Here is a 19036-nt window from a genome sequence, read left to right as displayed (position 1 = left end):
ACTTTTATTCCATTATTACATTTTACCATAATACAAACCTCAGTTTCAAAACATTTGGGACAGTAAGTGAAATGCTAATGCACACAGAAAGCAGTGATATGTAAATTTATTTTAATCTGTATTGAAACAAAATCATTACAAAGTCAAGATGCTCATGTCATGATTTACCTTGTTTTCTGCAAAAATGTCCATTAAGCAAATTGTTCCAAACATTTGGGATGGGGTAATTGAAGACTAATAATACTATAAACTGTGTCACACCTTACATCTGGATTAGTATCTTGAAAAATCCCTTTATAAACAAGAATGGGCCAAACAACATGACAATGCATTTGATCCATCAGATGGCACTGTATTAAAAGCCAGCCTGCTTCTATAATGTATAGCACAACATGGGCTTGGGAAAACTTTGACAAACCATTGTCAGTATACTCCATCTATTTCTATATCTTGTGTATTTGTACTATTAATAATGTAGTACAGGCCAAAAACATTTTCCTATTCACTGTTTCTGTTTTTTCTTAGAATTTGGCATTTTTTCCGCAGTTAAGATTTTGTAACTGCTAGTGTGTCACATATAAATAGAAATGACTGGTGGAACACTGTTATTTATGCTTTGCAGAAGTTACAGCAGCATTTGAAATGCCTGCAGTCAGATCTGGGTGATGTGTCCCGTCGCTGTTTGAGCTTCTTTGAGGAGAAGCCCACCTCTTCCAGTGTGCCTGTGCTTCGTTCTGAGCTCAACCTGGCTGTGGAGCAAATCGAGAGGCTTAACTCACTGTCTTCTGTCTACCTGCACAAGTCAGTACATACATACACACCAACAATTTTCCTATACACACTTTTACTTAATCCGTTTCCTTAAATCATTGTGAAATGCATAAAAATTAAGAATCTGTGATGTGTTAATCTTCTTGAGCCTTTATTTCACTGAGAAAAGTATAAAGAAACAAAATTTTATGTATTTGATACCTGTAACACATTTTAAAATGTTAAGACGGAGCAAAAGAAGAGTGAAAAGTTCTCAACACAAGATAATATTCTGAAAAGATTCAGGGAATTCATAGGGATCTCATAGAGTCTGTGTTGGGTCAGAAACCACTGGTAAATATGTGCAACCTTGCAACCCTAAAGCCTAGAAGAGAAAGCTATACATCACTTTTAGGCAGAAATGATGCAGAGGCCCAAACTCATCTCAGATGTACTGAACGTGAGTGGAAACGTTAGCTGTGGTCAGATGGGTCAATGTTTTAGCTTGTTTTTAGAAGAAAAAGATGCTGAAAGATGCATTTGTCATTGTTTGGGGGTTCATCAGTGTCCATGCCTGGGTGACTTATATATTACCACTGATATTAAGGTGTATATTTTAAAGAAACACAACCTGCCATCAAGGCAACGTCTTTTCCCAAGAAGTGTATGGTTATGCCAGGCCTCATTCTGCACATGCTACAACAGAGTGGCTTCATAGACATAGAGTGCTTGTGCTTGGCTGGCCTGCCTGCAGTCCAGTTCTGTCTCCTGTTTAAAATGTAAGGAGCAGCATAAAAAAAGTCAGACAACGGTGACCACCGACTCTTAAGCAACTGATGTTTTATGTAAACAATTGTGCAGTAACCCAGAGTAATTCTCATCTTATTCTCATGAGTCATTTTCTTGCTTCTCTTAGGTTAAAAACAGTAGATGTGCTGGCGAAAAGCTTACAGGCTGCTGAGAGTCAGGTAAAGAAGTATGAGGGACGACTAAGTGAGGAGGACATTGTTCCTGCAGACACTGCAGCCATTCAGGCCCTGCGAGATCAGCTAAAGGTGAGTTTCACCAACAGAGAAAAGCACTTCAGTTAGTATTTTCTCCTAATTGCTCATGACCCTCCTCTTTCCCTGTATCTTACTTCATTTCCACCTGTTTTTACAGAAATGGAATACAGAGATGGAAGAACAGGATCACATTTTCCAGGCTCTTAGCTCGGAGGTGCAGCGGGTCCATGAGGCAGGTGCTCAGCTCAGTCAGCTGCGTCCTGGACGCAGTCCAGAACTGGAGCGCTACCAGGAGAAAGCCCAGCAACTCAGCGAGAGATGGAAGGAAGCACACAGACAAATTGAGACGCGGTAAGCCATTTGGAGTGTCCTTTACAGTCCTGTGAGTTGCATGGTAGGGGATTCATAGATTGGATTTGCTTGTCCTGCACATCCCACAAATGCTTGATTGAATTAAGATCTGAGAAATTGGACAGTTTATGCAGTGGGGTAGGGTGCATTATCCTCCTGCCATTAGAAAATACTGTCACCATGAAGGGGTGCACTTGGTCTGCAATGATGTTTAAGTCAAACATCCACATAAATGCCAGGACCCAAGATTTCCCAGCAGAACATCGCCCAGAGCATCATACTGTCTCCACTGGCTTGCTTTCTCTCCATAGTGGATGCTAGTGCCCAGGTAGAAGATGCACCTGCACTCAGGGGCCTGTTGTTGGTGCATTCAGTGTTAGAAATTGGTCAGTATGACACTCTGACTAGTCACAGTTTGTGCTACAGTAGCTCTTCTGTGGGATCTGACCAGATGAAGTCGCGTTTGCTTCCCAAGTCCATCAGTGAGCCTTAGCTGTAACCAATGTAACATCAAAATTTGGCCCTTGTCAGTCACTCAGATCCCTCCACTTGCCCATTGTTCCTGCTTCCAAGGAAGACACAGTTGTAGATCTGTAAAGCTACCTAGGTAAGAGTGCTGCATTATTATTGCGAAGAACTTATTATGTGTGTTTTTATGTAGGCAAGCTGATCTGGAGATGATCGGCTCAGTGCTGCAGCAGTACAGAGAGGGTCACTCTGGCCTTATCCACTGGATAGAAGAGACCACTGAGAAACAGGAGAACACTCGGCCTAAACAGACCGACAGCAAAGCACTGTCGGAGCAGCTCGCCCAGCAAACAGTAGGTTTCAGATTCATGGGGGATTTATTACTAAAGTGTTTAAAATTCAGACTGACTCCTGTGTGAATGTCTCTTCAGGCCCTGGTGGCTGAGATTGAGCAGAACCAAGTCAAACTGGATGAGTGCCAGACGTCCTCTAAACAATACTGCACTTCTGTCAAGGTAAGCACGCATTCCAAATAGATTAACTCCCATACTGTGGAATGAAACGGTTTTGGCAGGACTCATTAAGTACATAAGAATGACTGTGTAATGCTTTGAATTATTATATTTTATAGTACAAATGCTTTATATTATGGATTGCATTCCACAGGACTATGAACTGCAACTGATGACATTTAGAGCCTTTGTGGAGTCCACTCAGAAATCTCCTGTGAAACGGAGGAGGATTCATTCATCATCAGATGCCATAACACAAGAGGTAAAAAGTAGAGAAATATTAATGGGAGGATTTTTTTATTCAATAGATTTATGTGTCTTAATTTTATGCTAATTGCTTTTCCAGTTCATGGACCTGCGCACACGCTACACAGCTCTGGTGACCTTGACCACACAACATGTCAAGTATATCAGTGATGCATTACAGAGACTGGAGGAGGAAGAGGTTTGATCTAAAACCGAACAGTTTCTTGATATCTGTTACCTGTTCATTCGTTTCTCCATTGATGTCTGTTTGCTTGTTTTTTTTTTTGCAGAAACAAGTCGAGGAAGAGAGGCAGGCCCATGTGGGTCAGGTTTCTGATCTTTTAGGCTGGGTTAAAGATCTTCAGGATAGAGCTGCAGGACCGACTGAGACGTCACTTGCTGCACAGCAGGTAAGATAGGATCTGCCAAAGTAGAGTCATTTTAAACCAACAAATAACAGGTTTCATGGTTAAATGCTTTTAAATGAGCAATAACCATGCTGACTGTTATGATAGCGTACTAGTCAGGATGTAACCTCAGTCTTTTGATCGAAATTAGACTTCTTATAGTAGCACAGCGTTCTGTGGAATTTGCTACTATAAAAAATACAATTTTAAAACCACTTGAAAAGATGCTAGTTAGGGTTTTATAACATCCAAACAATTGTCCACACAAATATATATTGACTGAGCCCAGATACTCCCATACAAAAAAAACTTTCCCATTAGAGTACAAACTGTAGGCCATAAGAGTGCAAACAGGAGGCCAACATTATAATAATGCTCATGGTCTAGGAAAAGAAGGTTTAACATGCTTATAGTCAAGTGTCCACATACATTTGGCTATATAGTATCTCATTTTAATACTTTTTTTAAGTTAATAAAGTGGATAGATAAAGTGTATGACAATGTACAGGGGTTGGACAAAATAACTGAAACACCTGTCATTTTAGTGTGGGAGGTTTCATGGCTAAATTGGACCAGTCTGGTGGCCTATCTTCATTAATTGCACATTGCACCAGTAAGAGCAGAGTGTGAAGGTTCAATTAGCAGGGTAAGAGCACAGTTTTGCTCAAAATATTGCAATGCACACAACATTATGTGTGACATACCAGAGTTCAAAAGAGGACAAATTGTTGGTGCACGTCTTGCTGGCGCATCTGTGACCAAGACAGCAAGTCTTTGTGATGTATCAAGAGCCACGGTATCCAGGGTAATGCCAGCATACCACCAAGAAGGACAAACCACATCCAACAGGATTAACTGGACGCAAGAGGAAGCTGTCTGAAAGGGATGTTCGGGTGCTAACCCGGATTGTATCCAAAAAACATAAAACCACGGCTGCCCAAATCACGGCAGAATTAAATGTGCACCTCAACTCTCCTGTTTCCACCAGAACTGTCCGTCGGGAGCTCCACAGGGTCAATGTACACGGCCGGGCTGCTATAGCCAAACCTTTGGTCACTCGTGCCAATGCCAAACGTCGGTTTCAATGGTGCAAGGAGCGCAAATCTTGGGCTGTGGACAATGTGAAACATGTATTGTTCTCTGATGAGTCCACCTTTACTGTTTTCCCCACATCCGGGAGAGTTACGGTGTGGAGAAGCCCCAAAGAAGCGTACCACCCAGACTGTTGCATGCCCAGAGTGAAGCATGGGGGTGGATCAGTGATGGTTTGGGCTGCCATATCATGGCATTCCCTTGGCCCAATACTTGTGCTAGATGGGCGCGTCACTGCCAAGGACTACCGAACCATTCTGGAGGACCATGTGCATCCAATGGCGGTGCCATGTATCAGGATGACAATGCACCAATACACACAGCAAGACTGGTGAAAGATTGGTTTGATGAACATGAAAGTGAAGTTGAACATCTCCCATGGCCTGCACAGTCACCAGATCTAAATATCATTGAGCCACTTTGGGGTGTTTTGGAGAAGCGAGTCAGGAAACGTTTTCCTCCAACAGCATCACGTAGTGACCTGGCCACTATCCTGCAAGAAGAATGGCTTAAAATCCCTCTGACCACTGTGCAGGACTTGTATATGTCATTTCCAAGACGAATTGACGCTGTATTGGCCGCAAAAGGAGGCCCTACACCATACTAATAAATTATTGTGGTCTAAAACCAGGTGTTTCAGTTATTTTGTCCAACCCCTGTATATTTCAGTTCATCCACTGACCTGTGTTTTTGTAGAATGCAGCTGCCACACTGATGTGTCATAGTTTTTTCATCTAAGCCTTACCGACTGTGGACGTGCTGTTCCTCCAGCTACTTTTTAAGCCATAGCATTCACATGTTGCACTGCTAAACTGTTTTACACTGGCTGTGCCATTGTTTAATATGCAGCTTACATTGCCAATGCATAACTCTCAGTGTTGCTGCTTTGACACTTGGTTTTTGCTGCTTGTCGCTGTGCCTAAAGTTCAGTCTCATTGAACTTTGACTTAGTTTGTCGCCAAAGTGCCGCCAGTGAGTCAAATTGTTCATATGACCTAGTCAGAAGCTAAGCACTGATATTCTTACTGTTTTAGAAAAACCCTGAACTGACATTGTTAAAAAAAATAATCTGGTGTGGCGACTAGTAAAGTGTGAAGACATTTTAGATAGCAAGCTTACTAATCCTGAAATTGCTTGTTGTGGCTTTGTAGGTCTTTACTATGATTTAATTGTCATTTGATCAAAACAATAAAGTCTCATCAACCCTGTACCTTTTCTAATCCTCTCCTGTCTTTAAATGACAATCATTTCTTGTTCATTCTTGTTTTAGACTAAAATTCATTTCATACAATATGCATATGAATAAACACCCAATGCTGTCAGTCAGTATTGTGTATCGTTTTTAAGCTCACCACTCAGTGGCACAGCCAGCAGTAAGTGTTTTTGCAGCGTATCATGTGAAAGGCTTAAGCACAAAACACTAAGTATCCTTACTGAAAGCGTTTTTAATAATACAGATGCCACTGATTACTAAACTCAGTCATGTAGATTCATTTGCTTATCAGATTAGACGTTAGATGGGCTTCAACGTACAAGGCTGTATAATGTGCACATTCATAATGTTAATAATTAATAGAATTAACTTAATAAATCTACCTTATTTAAAAATAGAGGGTATTGCTGGAACATTAATTGCTTTTCAGAATTAGATTACTGCTTGCAATAAAACTCTAATCTGATTTTTTTTCTGCTTTTATCAGATTATTTTGTGCATGTGAATGCAGTAAGATCATGCGTTCCTCTTTCCTCAGGCAATAAATGAGCAGTTAGCTGCTAAGAAAGAAGAGGTGGCTGAAGCCATCAGGAACACACAGGCCTTCCTCCGGTCAAAACAGGCCAGCAAGTGAGTGTAATATACTAACACAGACTTTCTCAGCTGGGGTACTGTCTGGTTTTGACAAAGTATTCGGACAAAATAAAATGAATTAAAATTCCAACAATCGATAGTTATGCAATTTGTCAAAGAAATGCAGAATATTAGCCGCCACATGTATGGTTTTTTTCTCTATACTGCAGCGTATGAATGCGTAAGGGCTGAAATAGATAGCCAAACCCTGTTTTTCTTTTCCCTAAAACCACGCCATGCACTATGAGAGCATTGTGTTAAGCACACAAACTAGCATGGAACAGTTTTTGATAAGAAATGCTCCAGAATCAGATCACTCGTCAGCATTATTCAGTGGTTGTGTGCATAGTCTCAGACCCAAGTTTCCAATAGATGGTAAATCACATTTCATCTTCCTACTTCTTCAATGACCACTGGTGTGTATTGGCTGTCAGAGTGATACCAAGTGGATATTTATAATGCACACTGGTGTAACTTGAGAGTTTGGGGTGACATGGTTGAGAAACGCTGTACTAACAAACCCACACATTAACACGTCAGTGTTTTGATATGATTTGTTCTAACCTTCATTATGGTTCTTCTTCATAAACTGCCATAAACAGTATTACACCCCCCTCCCCCCACCTTATCTTTAGATTATCACCTGAAGAGCGTGCTCAAGTTACATCACACCTGGATGAATTGAGTGCCAGCTACAACCAGCTATGTGAGAGCTCCACTGCTCAGCTACAACAGCTGGAGGAACAACTGGCAAAAGAGGAAAAACGCAAGGTAGAGTTGAGAGTAAAGGTTGAGACAGGCGTTACACTTTGCTGAAGCAAGCTTAAAAAAAGCAAAAGTCTTGCTTTAAAACTCTTGTGCCGCTTTTAATTGTTGTCCCGTGCAAAGTTTTAAACTTCCTATGGAGATTATACACAGCATTGTGTGAGTGTGTATGTGTGTGCGCGTGTGCTTGTGGTTTTGAGTGGGTGCTGCATGTTGTGTTGCTTGCCACTTGTGTTTAAGACATTCATCCATCACCATCTCCATACAACTTACAGGTTTGCCTTTTTTAATAGCATGGTGTGTAATCCTTACCAACAATTCACAACATGCCTGAGATCATTTCACCACCATCATCATCTTCATCAAACACATTTGCTGGACCTGCATATTAAAGGAGTAGCCATTTGAAGCTCACTGGCCAGGGAAAAGCATCAACTGAGAAGCAAGTGCATAGATTGAATGTAAATAAAGCCTAGAGCACTTTGTGTAACCTTTAAAAACGCAATCAATCCTATTACATGACTCATTGTCAATCAATAACTGATGAGAAGTGCCACAATGCACAATGAATGTTTTATTTATTTATAAAAATGAATGCAGAAATGCTATACATGACTGCTGATTTTGTCTAGAAACAAATAAGAGACAACCAATCCAGCCTTCTAGGACAGGATTAGGCCTGCAGTTGATACTTTGGATTGAACTGAGGCATCTTAATCAAAAGTGTTTTACCAGGGACATGTAATAAGTCTCATCGTGTCACGCTGCTGCCTGTAGGGCTGTAAATAGTATGTTTAACACTATTTATGGTGTACATATGCACTACATTATCTAGTATGTAGTAATGTACCACATGCTCTAGTGTGGTAGCATATAGTATGGTAGTGTGTAGTAATGTACTACATTTTCTAGTATGTAGTAATATACCACATTATCTAGTGTGGTAGTATTTAGTATGGTATTGTGTAGTAATGTTTGTCATTGTCTAGTGTTGTAGTACATACTATGGTAGTGTGTAGTATTGTACTGCATTCTCTAGAGTGGTAGTATGTAGTATAGTTGTATATAATAATGTACTACATTCTCTAGAGAGGTAGTATGTAGTATAGTTGTATATAATAATGTACTACATTCTCTAGAGAGGTAGTATGTAGTATAGTTGTATATAATAATGTACTACATTCTCTAGAGAGGTAGTATGTAGTATAGTTGTATATAATAATGTACTACATTCTCTAGAGTGGTAGTATGTAGTATAGTTGTATATAATAATGTACTACATTCTCTAGAGTGGTAGTATGTAGTATAGTTGTATATAATAATGTACTACATTCTCTAGAGTGGTAGTATGTAGTATAGTTGTATATAATAATGTACTACATTAACTAGAGTGGTAGTATGTAGTATAGTTGTATATAATAATGTACTACATTCTCTAGAGTGGTAGTATGTAGTATAGTTGTATATAATAATGTACTACATTCTCTAGAGAGGTAGTATGTAGTATAGTTGTATATAATAATGTACTACATTCTCTAGAGAGGTAGTATGTAGTATAGTTGTATATAATAATGTACTACATTCTCTAGAGTGGTAGTATGTAGTATAGTTGTATATAATAATGTACTACATTCTCTAGAGTGGTAGTATGTAGTATAGTTGTATATAATAATGTACTACATTCTCTAGAGTGGTAGTATGTAGTATAGTTGTATATAATAATGTACTACATTAACTAGAGTGGTAGTATGTAGTATAGTTGTATATAATAATGTACTACATTCTCTAGAGTGGTAGTATGTAGTATAGTTGTATATAATAATGTACTACATTCTCTAGAGAGGTAGTATGTAGTATAGTTGTATATAATAATGTACTACATTCTCTAGAGTGGTAGTATGTAGTATAGTTGTATATAATAATGTACTACATTCTCTAGAGAGGTAGTATGTATGTAGTATGGCTATATATAATAATGCAGTATATTTTCTAGTATGTAGTAGAGAAATAAATAGGTAATGTACTACATTTTCAAGAGTGGTAGTATGTAGTATAGTTGGTTATAATAACTTCTACATTCTCTAGTTTGTAATTATTTATTACATTCTTTAGAGTGGTAGTATGTAGTGTAGCTGTATATCATTATGTAGTACCTCCTCTAGTATGTAGTAAGTATAAATGTAGTACATTCTTTAGTGTGGTAGTATGGTTGTCTAAATTAATGTACTATATTGTCTAGTATGTAGTATAGTAGTATATAGTAATGTAGTACATTCTCTGTATTCTTTATATGGCCAAGCACAGCTGGTTTTATCACTTCATCCTCTGAGCATAATTACCTGGCCTACAATTATTTATTAAAAAGACACCCATATTATCTAAAAGATGATAAAGAGCCTCTGCGACAAAGATGCACCCCCACATGAACGGCCATGATGGGCTTTAAGCTTATTTGCTGATCAAGGCAAATAAAATATAGCTTAAAGTCACACAGTGTGCACTAGGCTTTATACATTGAATACAGACTTCATTCACAGTTTGAAACAAACATCCTCAAAAGCCATGCTTGTAGTGCTTATGTAGAGTTTTTCGATCATACACATGTCCTTATTTTACTTGGTAACTGATGGCCAATTTTGAACATGCACATTCATCCATAGTCATTGCTAGATGTTGTTATTAAAGTAGTTTGCGGACATGCATCGTATTACATTATTCACTATCATGTGTGTAAGCAGTGTGCAAGAATGTGGTGTGAATCAGGCCAGGATTCTGAGATGCTGTACAGCACTGACACAATAATTTGCCGATAATCTGTAAAGATATTTCACAGTGTTTAATGAAGAGGCCAGCTATACATATCACCACTTGTTTGAGCATGATGTGTCCAGGTCACAAAACATTTATGTGTGTGTGTGTGAGTGATAATCTGTGTCTTTGTCCTTTAAAACTGTGAAACTTAATCAGCATTTTGCTTTTTAAACAACTAACAGCTGCCGGGAATTCCAAATAGAACATGTTTTAGAGAAAATTTACGGAGTAAACACGTTAACATTATTGTTTACGTATGGCTAAGCTCCAAAGCAATAAACTCCCTAAGCTCCCTAAGCCAATAAACAGAATAGATCTATGAAGAAATACATCAAAATCATTTCTAATTCTAATCCAATTATCTGAGAGAGAAACAGATGGCAGTAGGCTAACATTATAAACTGAAAGGTATTTTAATTAGCTACGTAGTCCTGGCAGCATCTTATGCAGACGGAGTGTGGCATGCCGAACGCTAACATCCAGCTTCTCACCTTGTTGCACCTCAAACTGCCGAGCCGTCGGCCTATCTGTGTGTGTGCGTTTGTGGACCCGCCCTATATGGTAAGTAATGCTTGCTTTTTCTTTTTATTGTTGCTTTTTCAAAAACAGTTACCTTCTGTCTTTCTTTTTGCTTACATTGAAGCAATCGCTTTTAAAATGCTAAATAATTGTTTTTGTGCATTAGAATATTAACTGCTTTATTGCTGTATACAAATCATTCAAACTCCTGTATTTGATTTCTATGACTATCTATGCAGCCCTGGTTGGCATTAAGGTGATCATTAATTATTTGTTACTACCTACACTGATGAACCATAACATTAAAACCACCTTCTGGTTTCTACACTCACTGTCCATTTTATCAGCTCTACTTACCATATAGAAGCACTTTGTAGTTCTACAATTACTTACTGTAGTCCATCTGTTTCTTCATACTTTTTAGCCTGCTTTCACCCTGTTCTTTAATGATCAGGACCCCCACAGGACCACCACAGAGCAGGTATTATTTGGGTGGTGGATCATTCTCAGCACTGCAGTGACACTGACATGGTGATGGTGTGTTAGTGTGTGTTGTGCTGGTATGAGTGGATAAGACACAGCAGTGCTGCTGGAGTTTTTAAACACCTCACTGTCACTGCTGGACTGAGAATAGCCCACCAACCTGAAAAACATCCAGCCAACAGTGCCCCGTGGGCAGCGTCCTGTGACCACTGATGAAGATCTCAAAGATGACTAACACCAGCAATAGATGAGCGATTGTCTCTTTTGACTTTACATCTACAAGGTGGACCAACTAGGTAGGAGTGTCTAATAGAGAGGACAGTGAGTGGACATAGTATTTAAAAACTCCAGCAGCGCTGCTGTGTCTGATCCACTCATACCAGCACAACACACAGAAACACACCAGCACCATGTCAGTGTCACTGCAGTGCTGAGAATCATCCACCACCTTAATAATACCTGCTTTGTGGGGGTCCCGACCATTAAGGAACAGCATGAAAGGGGGCTAACAAAGCATGCAGAGAAACAGATGGACTACAGTCAGTAATTGTAGAACTACAAAGTGCTTCTATATGGTAAGTGGAGCTGATAAAATGGACAGTGAGTGTAGAAACAAGGGGGTGGTTTTAATGTTATGGCTGATCGGTGTATTACTACCTATTTAGTTGCATGCTCTGGTTGCTGGGATTATCTATCAATCCTTAATTTTTTTTAGCCACTAATTAAACTTACACTGTATAAGATATATATTCTTACAGATATCTCCTTTCCCAGGGCCAACAGACTGTCGCTGGAGTAATTGATCTTGGTACTGTGGAAACCTTTCCAGTTTTCCAGGCAGCACAGCGAGGCCTTATAGACCAAGATACATGCCATGTGCTGTTGGAGGCACAGCTCATCATGGGTGGGCTGTTACAACCAGATTCCCCTCAAAATCTCTCACTGAAAGAGAGTCTTGACTCTGGTTTAATTGACAAACGCACCTACAATTCAATATCAGAAATAGAGACTGCCCTCAACATTGTCCAGCAGTCACAGTTCGCAGAGAGTCACTTATTACCTGTTGCAGCTGCTATGGAGGTGGGTCACATACAAGAGCAGGTTGGGATTCGCATTCTGGAGCTGCAGGTAGGAACCGGAGGATTCCATGATAAAACTATCAGTCTTGAAAATGCTGTGGACAAAGGCCTTCTCTCACCTGCTGTTTACAATAAGTTACGCTCCGGTGTTGATCGGCAGGAGCTCATTGATCCCAACACAGCAGAAAAGTTAAGTCTCTCAGAGTTCCATCAGCGATGCGTTTTAAATCAGGAAACAGGTCTGCGCCTGCTGCCAGTCAATCAGCAGTCAAGGGGAACTGTCTGCCTACGATCCGGTATGAAAGTAGGCATTTTCCGGGCCGTGCGAGAGGGACTGATCGACAGACAAGTTACTCTTCGACTTCTCGAGGCTCAGTTATTTGCAGGCGGGATTACTGATCCCCGCTCTGGTCATCAGCTGACAGTAGGTGAGGCTGTGCGGCATGGCCTTATGGATCAGGACCTGGCTTGTGCCTTACTGACTCGTCAGTTACAGGCAGGAGGAATAATAGACCCAGCCAGTGGGGAGCGCCTGGAATTAGATGAAGCAGTCAAAAGAGACATTGTTTCTCCTCGCATGGCCATAAGGGTACTGGAATCCCTTTGGGCTTTTATTGGCATGCTGTGGCCAGAGTCTGGGGAGATGCTTCCCATCACTGAGGCTCTACAGCAGGGTCTTATTTCAGGAGAACTTGCGCGGAAAGTCCTGAGCAAACGTCATTCTGTTGGGGGAATTTACTCACCAGAAAGTGCTCAGCTGATTCGTATTAACCAAGCTGAGAAGGTTTTGGGTGTGGAAACACTTGAAATTCTTCAGCAGACACAGATCCCGGATATTCTACCTGTCATGACCGAATCTGGATCCCTAAAGTGCCATGGCTCTTCCTTTTCAACTCCACCGTCCTCTTTGGTCTGTGGCTCAGCCCCGCATCTTCAGTTTAATACCTCTATTTTGGAGGCCTCAGGTTCACAGGATCATGCTCAGCACCGTCTTCTTTCTTACTTAATGACACACAGCTACATACATGCGCACTCAGGAGAGCGTCTGGTATTGATGGAACCTGAACTTTTGACACTTTTCAATCTTCCTGGACCAACAAAAGACCAAAAGATAGATGAATCACAATGGAGAGAGTCCTCTAAGGAAGAGGTAAAAATACAGCCAGACTTAAGTGAAACACAACAAGAAGAAAAGGGAATTATTAAAGACTGGAGTCAAAGCTCATCTCTGTTGAGAGATGATGAACAAGAAAAAGACATTATTACAGAAGAACATAGAATTGAACTGGATAATGTTTGCAAAAGTGAAAACTTGCTACAAAAGGACATGGAAGGAATTGTGGAAGCGAAACAACTAAAAGAAACAAGCCATACTAATCAAACTTTAGCAAAACCTTTACATACAGGTTTAGAACTAGCTGAGATTATTCCAGAAACCCAGTCACCCACTCTATGTGTAAATAAAGTGGATATTTTGCCAAATGATTCCAAATCTAAGTCACTAAGACTGGAAAAAGAGGAAACAAGTAGGGAAGCTGAACTACCGGAATCTCTAAATGTCAACATACCACAATCAGATAAGAGTATACTTAAGGTAAACAAACTGAATAGTGTACCATCCAAGAAGGAAACGTTAGACATGAAGAAAGAAAACACTTCTATTAAAGACATTGCTAATGACACTACAGAAGAAAGTCCTTATCAGCTTAACAGAACTACCTGTGAGAACATTAAAAGCTCTAATGGAATTGAACAAACTCTGTTTCAAGCAGATACAGAGAATATGGACTCAACAGTAAAAAAGACCACATTGCTAGAAAGTGCCAAAGATGAAGAGCTTGAATGCATGGCAAAGGAAGTAATGCAAGAGGGTCTTGTGAGTGTTGGACCCCAGAAATTGTTACTTGATAAAGCCATATCCCAAGGGATGCTATCCCCCTATACTGCTGTCCAAGTAATGTCAAAAGCAGGACTCTTTGGTGGTTTCCTGGACATGCATTCATGTCAGACATTAAACACTGAAAATGTGATTCAGGAAGGCCTACTGGATGATGACACAATGAACCACGTTCTCCAATCAGAAAAGACTATAGCTGGTGTATTTGATGTAGAACACAGACAGATCTGCTCACTTAATGATGCTGCTAAGAAAGGGCTTCTGGATCCAGATACAGTAGCTCGACTTGTTGAGGCCCAGGTTGTCTCTGGAGGAGTTGTTGATCCTCAAAAGGGCCAGAAAGTTTCAGTGACCCTTGCAGCCAATCTTGGTCTGATTGAAGAGGAGCAAAAAGAAGGGCTGCTCTTATTAGAGAAGTCATTCCATGGAAAGAGTTCAGATTTAAGTGCATCGCAAACGAAAATTAAACTGCAACTACAGATGGATGGAATAATAGATTGCGATGCAAAACAGCCTATTACTCTTCAACAAGCCCTTCAAGGAGGTTTTATTGGTCAGGAAGAAGCCAAGCTAATTTTATTGCAACAGGTGGCTGAAGGTGGAATTGTACATCATGGATCAGGTGTTCGCCTAAGTGCTGCTGATGCGGTACAGCAAGGTCTCATAGACAGTTCGTTTTTGCCAAAGTTGGATGAGTTTGAAAGGTTCTGCCGAGGAGAAGATCAGCTTAGTTCAGATCCAAACATTGCTCTTTTCCAGGCATCTACAGGCTTTATTAATGATGGCACATCTAAGAGCAGACTTACACTGACTGAAGCTTTTTCCCGTGGTTTAATTGATGAAGACACTACGAATAAAGCTATGGCCTCACCCAGTTTAAAGACTGGTGTTTTGGACCCCCATAATGCTTGTATTGTACCATACTCAGAGCTTGTTAAACAGGGAAAGATTGACGTTGAAACAGGACGGAGATTCCTTGAAGTGATGCCCTTTAGGGGTATTCCAGACAAACACAATGGTAACATGATGACTGTGCCAGAGGCAGTAAGGACTGGCCAGGCTGATCCCATTCCAGCACTCAGAGTACTACAAAACCAGGCAGATTCTGGAGGAATTATCAACATTTCAAATGGAGAAAGACTACCTCTGGCCAAGGCTATTAATATAGGCCTTGTTGAGAAAGATGATGCCATAGCTATTGCTACACATCAGCTTTTACATGGTGGTTTAATTAGCCCTAATAGTGGTCAGAGAGTCTCAACACTCAAGGAAGCTCTTCAAGAAGGTCTCATCTCAAAAGACATTGCTGCAGAACTTTGTGATAAATTTGGTTCTCTGGATGAATCAAATGTTCAGAAGGAAAGCTCTACAAATGTGTGCTCAACAAATACAGGTCGTCCTTTTGTGTCCTACAGTGTGTTTAGTCAAGACAGCCCTACAAAGATGGAAAACACAGAAAGCAACATGGAAACAAAACTGGACAGTTATAAGAACACTAGCAAAGCTGGTCAAGAAATTACTTCTAAGATAAATGATGAACAAGTCTTATCCACCAAGGAAACAAAGGAAGCTATTAAACCAAAAGTACAACAGGCATTGTCTGATACAAAGACTATCAGTGTAAGTCAAGACAGCAGTGAAAACAAACCGGCCACAGTTGCAGATGGTCAGAACATGCTTGGGAAAAAGAGAGGAAAGGGAAAACATAAAAAGCAAAAAGTAAATCTGCCAGTGCCCTTAGAACAAGTTGAGAGTCCTAAAGGTGAATTATTTTCCATAGATGAAGCATCTGTTGAGCATAAACAGGTCAGAATAGAGTTAAAGGATGGAAAAACGTCAGCGAGTAATGCATCATTTTCAGGTGCAGTTGCAAAAGAGAGTGGAAAAGAAATGTCATATTTTGTCCAAAAAGAGGTAGCAAATACAGAGAACATTAAAGAAAAATCTGAAAAAGATAGTGCCAAAGTAGAGCATGAGCCTATAAAGGAGTTGGAGGCTAAGCAAACTACAGATATTCAAAAGGCTTTACCTGTAGATGACAATGCTGACGAGTCTGAAAAAGAAATTATCATCATTGATCCTAAATTGGTTGAAGGTGTAAAGTTGGAGAGAAAGGTCAAAGTGGGTGTGGAAGTTTTAACACTTTCAAATAAAAGTGTGACCTCGCTTACAGAAGACAAGAACAAGGTTAGACAGGAGGTTGTAGAATTCAATCGGGAATCTTTTAATGGTTTGGATCTCAAGAATGAGATCGAAAAAGGTTTAGAGGGTTTTAGTGAGGCTTCATCTGTAGGGGAAAATAAGGTCAGGTCAGAAAATTTTACCATTGATGATGTACAGTCCATCAAACTGGAGTTTGAGGCTCCAAAACCTTCATGTACAAGCATGACTTCACCTATTGATGGCACTGTGGACAAGTTTGGAACTGAAGTTGTAGTCACTGATCACAAAATTGTTGATGCGAATGTTAAAAGCGAGATCAGAGAAAGTTTGGAGGTTGGACGAAATATTGTTCAAATGAAGGTGTTACCCACTGAGAACAGTGAGAACAAGTCCAAAAAAGAGGAGGCTATTATTGATCGAAAATCTGTAAAAATAGAGAGCCATGTAAACACGGAGGCTCAAAAACCTCTATTTAGGGATGAAACATCCCCTGTTAAGGGTACTGAGAACAAGGTTGAAAAGGAAGTTGCAGCCAGTGATCAAAAACATTCTCAAGACATGAACAAAGATTTGGAGGTTACACAAACTCCAGATATGGCCGAGACTCTAACTGTAATAGGGATTGAGGACAAGTCTGGAAACTATGTAAGCACTGATCAAGAATTTGTTAATGCAAAGATAAAGCAAGATGTTAGAGAAGATATGGATGCCCTAAAACCACCATATATGATCATGACTTCACCTGAAGAAAGAACAGAGTTTACAAAAGAAACTGTGGTCATCAATCAAAAACCTGCACAAGAAAATAACTTAAAAGGTGATATTGAAGAGGATTTGGAGTTTGGACAAACTGCAGTAACATTAGAGGCCTCCTCTGAAGCAAACGTTAATAATTCTGAAAAAGAGTTGGCGGTCATTGATCAAAAGTCTGTTGAGGAAATTGTCAAATCAAAGAGAGAGGACGAAGGAGATTTAAAGGTTCAGAAACCTCCATGTATAAGCATGACTTCACCTGTAGATGGCAGTTCAGAGTTTAGAACAGAGGTCAGTGATCAAAGATCTGTTAAAGCTGAGAGAAAGGTTAAAGTGGATTCAAAGGTTGTGCAGGCTCCATATGTGAGCATGACTTCATCTGTAGATGACACACTGAGCAAGTTTAAAAAGCAAGTTGAAGATCAAAATATGAACTTGGGAAGTGAGACCAAAGAAGATCTGCAAGAGGAACAAACTACAGTTGATACAGAAACTTTACCTGTGAAGAGCATTCAGACCAAGTCTGAAGAAGAGTTGGCTACCATGGATCAGAAATCAGTTGAATATGTGAAGAGAGTGGTCAAGGAAGAGTTGCTGGAAATACCTAAAACAAATAAAGGTGCGAAATCAGGAGGTCTACTTCCAAATGAGTTTAAGAAGAGTGCAGAAGTGCAGAGTTCAAAGATTCCTGCACTGGCAACATTGAAACATGTAAGCCTGCAGGATGGCAGTCAAATTCATCACAGAGTCGTAAGTAATGTGCCACAAACAGAACATGACAAGGAACTGCATGCTCTGGAGGTTTCAGAGCAATCAGATAAAAAGAAGAAAAAGAAGAGAAAGAGTAAAAAGGCCAAGCAACCAGAGCAGGTTGTAAGTGAGGAAAAGGGAACGGAAAACAAAGACGATGAGACAGTGGCTGATGATGTCCCATCTCAAATTGAGGCATTTAATGAAAATATTAAATGTCAAGAACTTAAGGCCAAGATGGGGAAAGATGCACTTCTGAAGAAAGCCAAAGAAAGCATTCTCAAGAAGGTCTTTGAATCCAGTGTCAGTGAAAAACAAGCAGCCGACGAGTTAGAATCATTGCGTCAAGGGTTGGGTAAAGATCGACGTGTGACAAGTGATGAGAAGGTCAAAGCAGAGGAAAATGTTTCTACACCACCTACAATGAAAGATGAGACCAATGTCAAACATCAGACAAAGGAAAATCAACATCTGGATCAAGAAAGCATCGTAACTGGTACTGACTCTGCACAGACTAGCTTCAGTAAAACTGACCCAACTGATGCTGGGTCAGAATTCTACACAAAGCAGGACTTCAATATTATCAGAGATTCCAACACTGATATGGACACTACAAAGCAAAGACCACAGATGGTGCCCACAGATGGTGATAATGGACAAGTTGTAGAAAGGAGATTTGAAGAGCCAGAGCATGACCCACCTGGCAATAAAAATGAAAAGCAGGTTATATCTGCACCCCATAAACAGTCAGATACTTTTTCTACTATTGGCTATAAAGATAAGGACTCCAACAAATCAGTCCCTACTACCACACCAGCTGAGGTTTCTGCTGCTCTGTCAAAGAGTGAAGTTGCCCAGGCTATTGAATTAATCTCCGAACAAAATGAAGACATCACTAGTGAGGATCAAAAGCAAGCTATGCCTGATATTAAAGCCAAAGATGAAACTTCCATCGAAGAGTCCACAGAGTCAGGACTGTCTCAATTAGAAGAGACTCCTGAATATGATACCACAGAGTGCTCAGAGGAGGACAATCAAGAGATTGTAGATGTAAAACAGGCTAAAGAGCCAACTAGAAAAGCAAGCAAGGTGAGTAGCTGAGTGGTAATTCCATAAAATTCACAATGTATTCAACTGGTA

General features: G+C 40.1%; 1 protein-coding gene across 12 annotated transcripts in view; it reads left to right on the top strand.

Annotated features, from left to right (window-relative positions):
- The window catches only part of macf1a (microtubule actin crosslinking factor 1a), a 253131-nt gene that overhangs the window by 148548 nt on the left and 85547 nt on the right, over positions 1-19036 (top strand). For 11 of the 12 annotated variants that reach the window (XM_063014311.1, XM_063014328.1, XM_063014320.1 and 8 more), the window contains 11 exons: positions 623-801; positions 1667-1805; positions 1912-2105; positions 2767-2926; positions 3005-3088; positions 3240-3347; positions 3432-3530; positions 3622-3741; positions 6582-6673; positions 7312-7447; positions 12029-18985. In XM_063014311.1, the coding sequence (XP_062870381.1) occupies positions 623-801; positions 1667-1805; positions 1912-2105; positions 2767-2926; positions 3005-3088; positions 3240-3347; positions 3432-3530; positions 3622-3741; positions 6582-6673; positions 7312-7447; positions 12029-18985 (8268 nt within the window). The remainder of the gene's footprint in view (positions 1-622; positions 802-1666; positions 1806-1911; positions 2106-2766; positions 2927-3004; positions 3089-3239; positions 3348-3431; positions 3531-3621; positions 3742-6581; positions 6674-7311; positions 7448-12028; positions 18986-19036) is intronic. The other variant, XM_063014303.1, reaches the window with a different exon arrangement.

Source organism: Trichomycterus rosablanca, chromosome 2 (assembly GCF_030014385.1).
Source record: "Trichomycterus rosablanca isolate fTriRos1 chromosome 2, fTriRos1.hap1, whole genome shotgun sequence".
Taxonomy (NCBI): Eukaryota; Metazoa; Chordata; class Actinopteri; order Siluriformes; family Trichomycteridae; genus Trichomycterus; species Trichomycterus rosablanca.
This window is presented reverse-complemented; position numbering and strand designations above follow the sequence as displayed.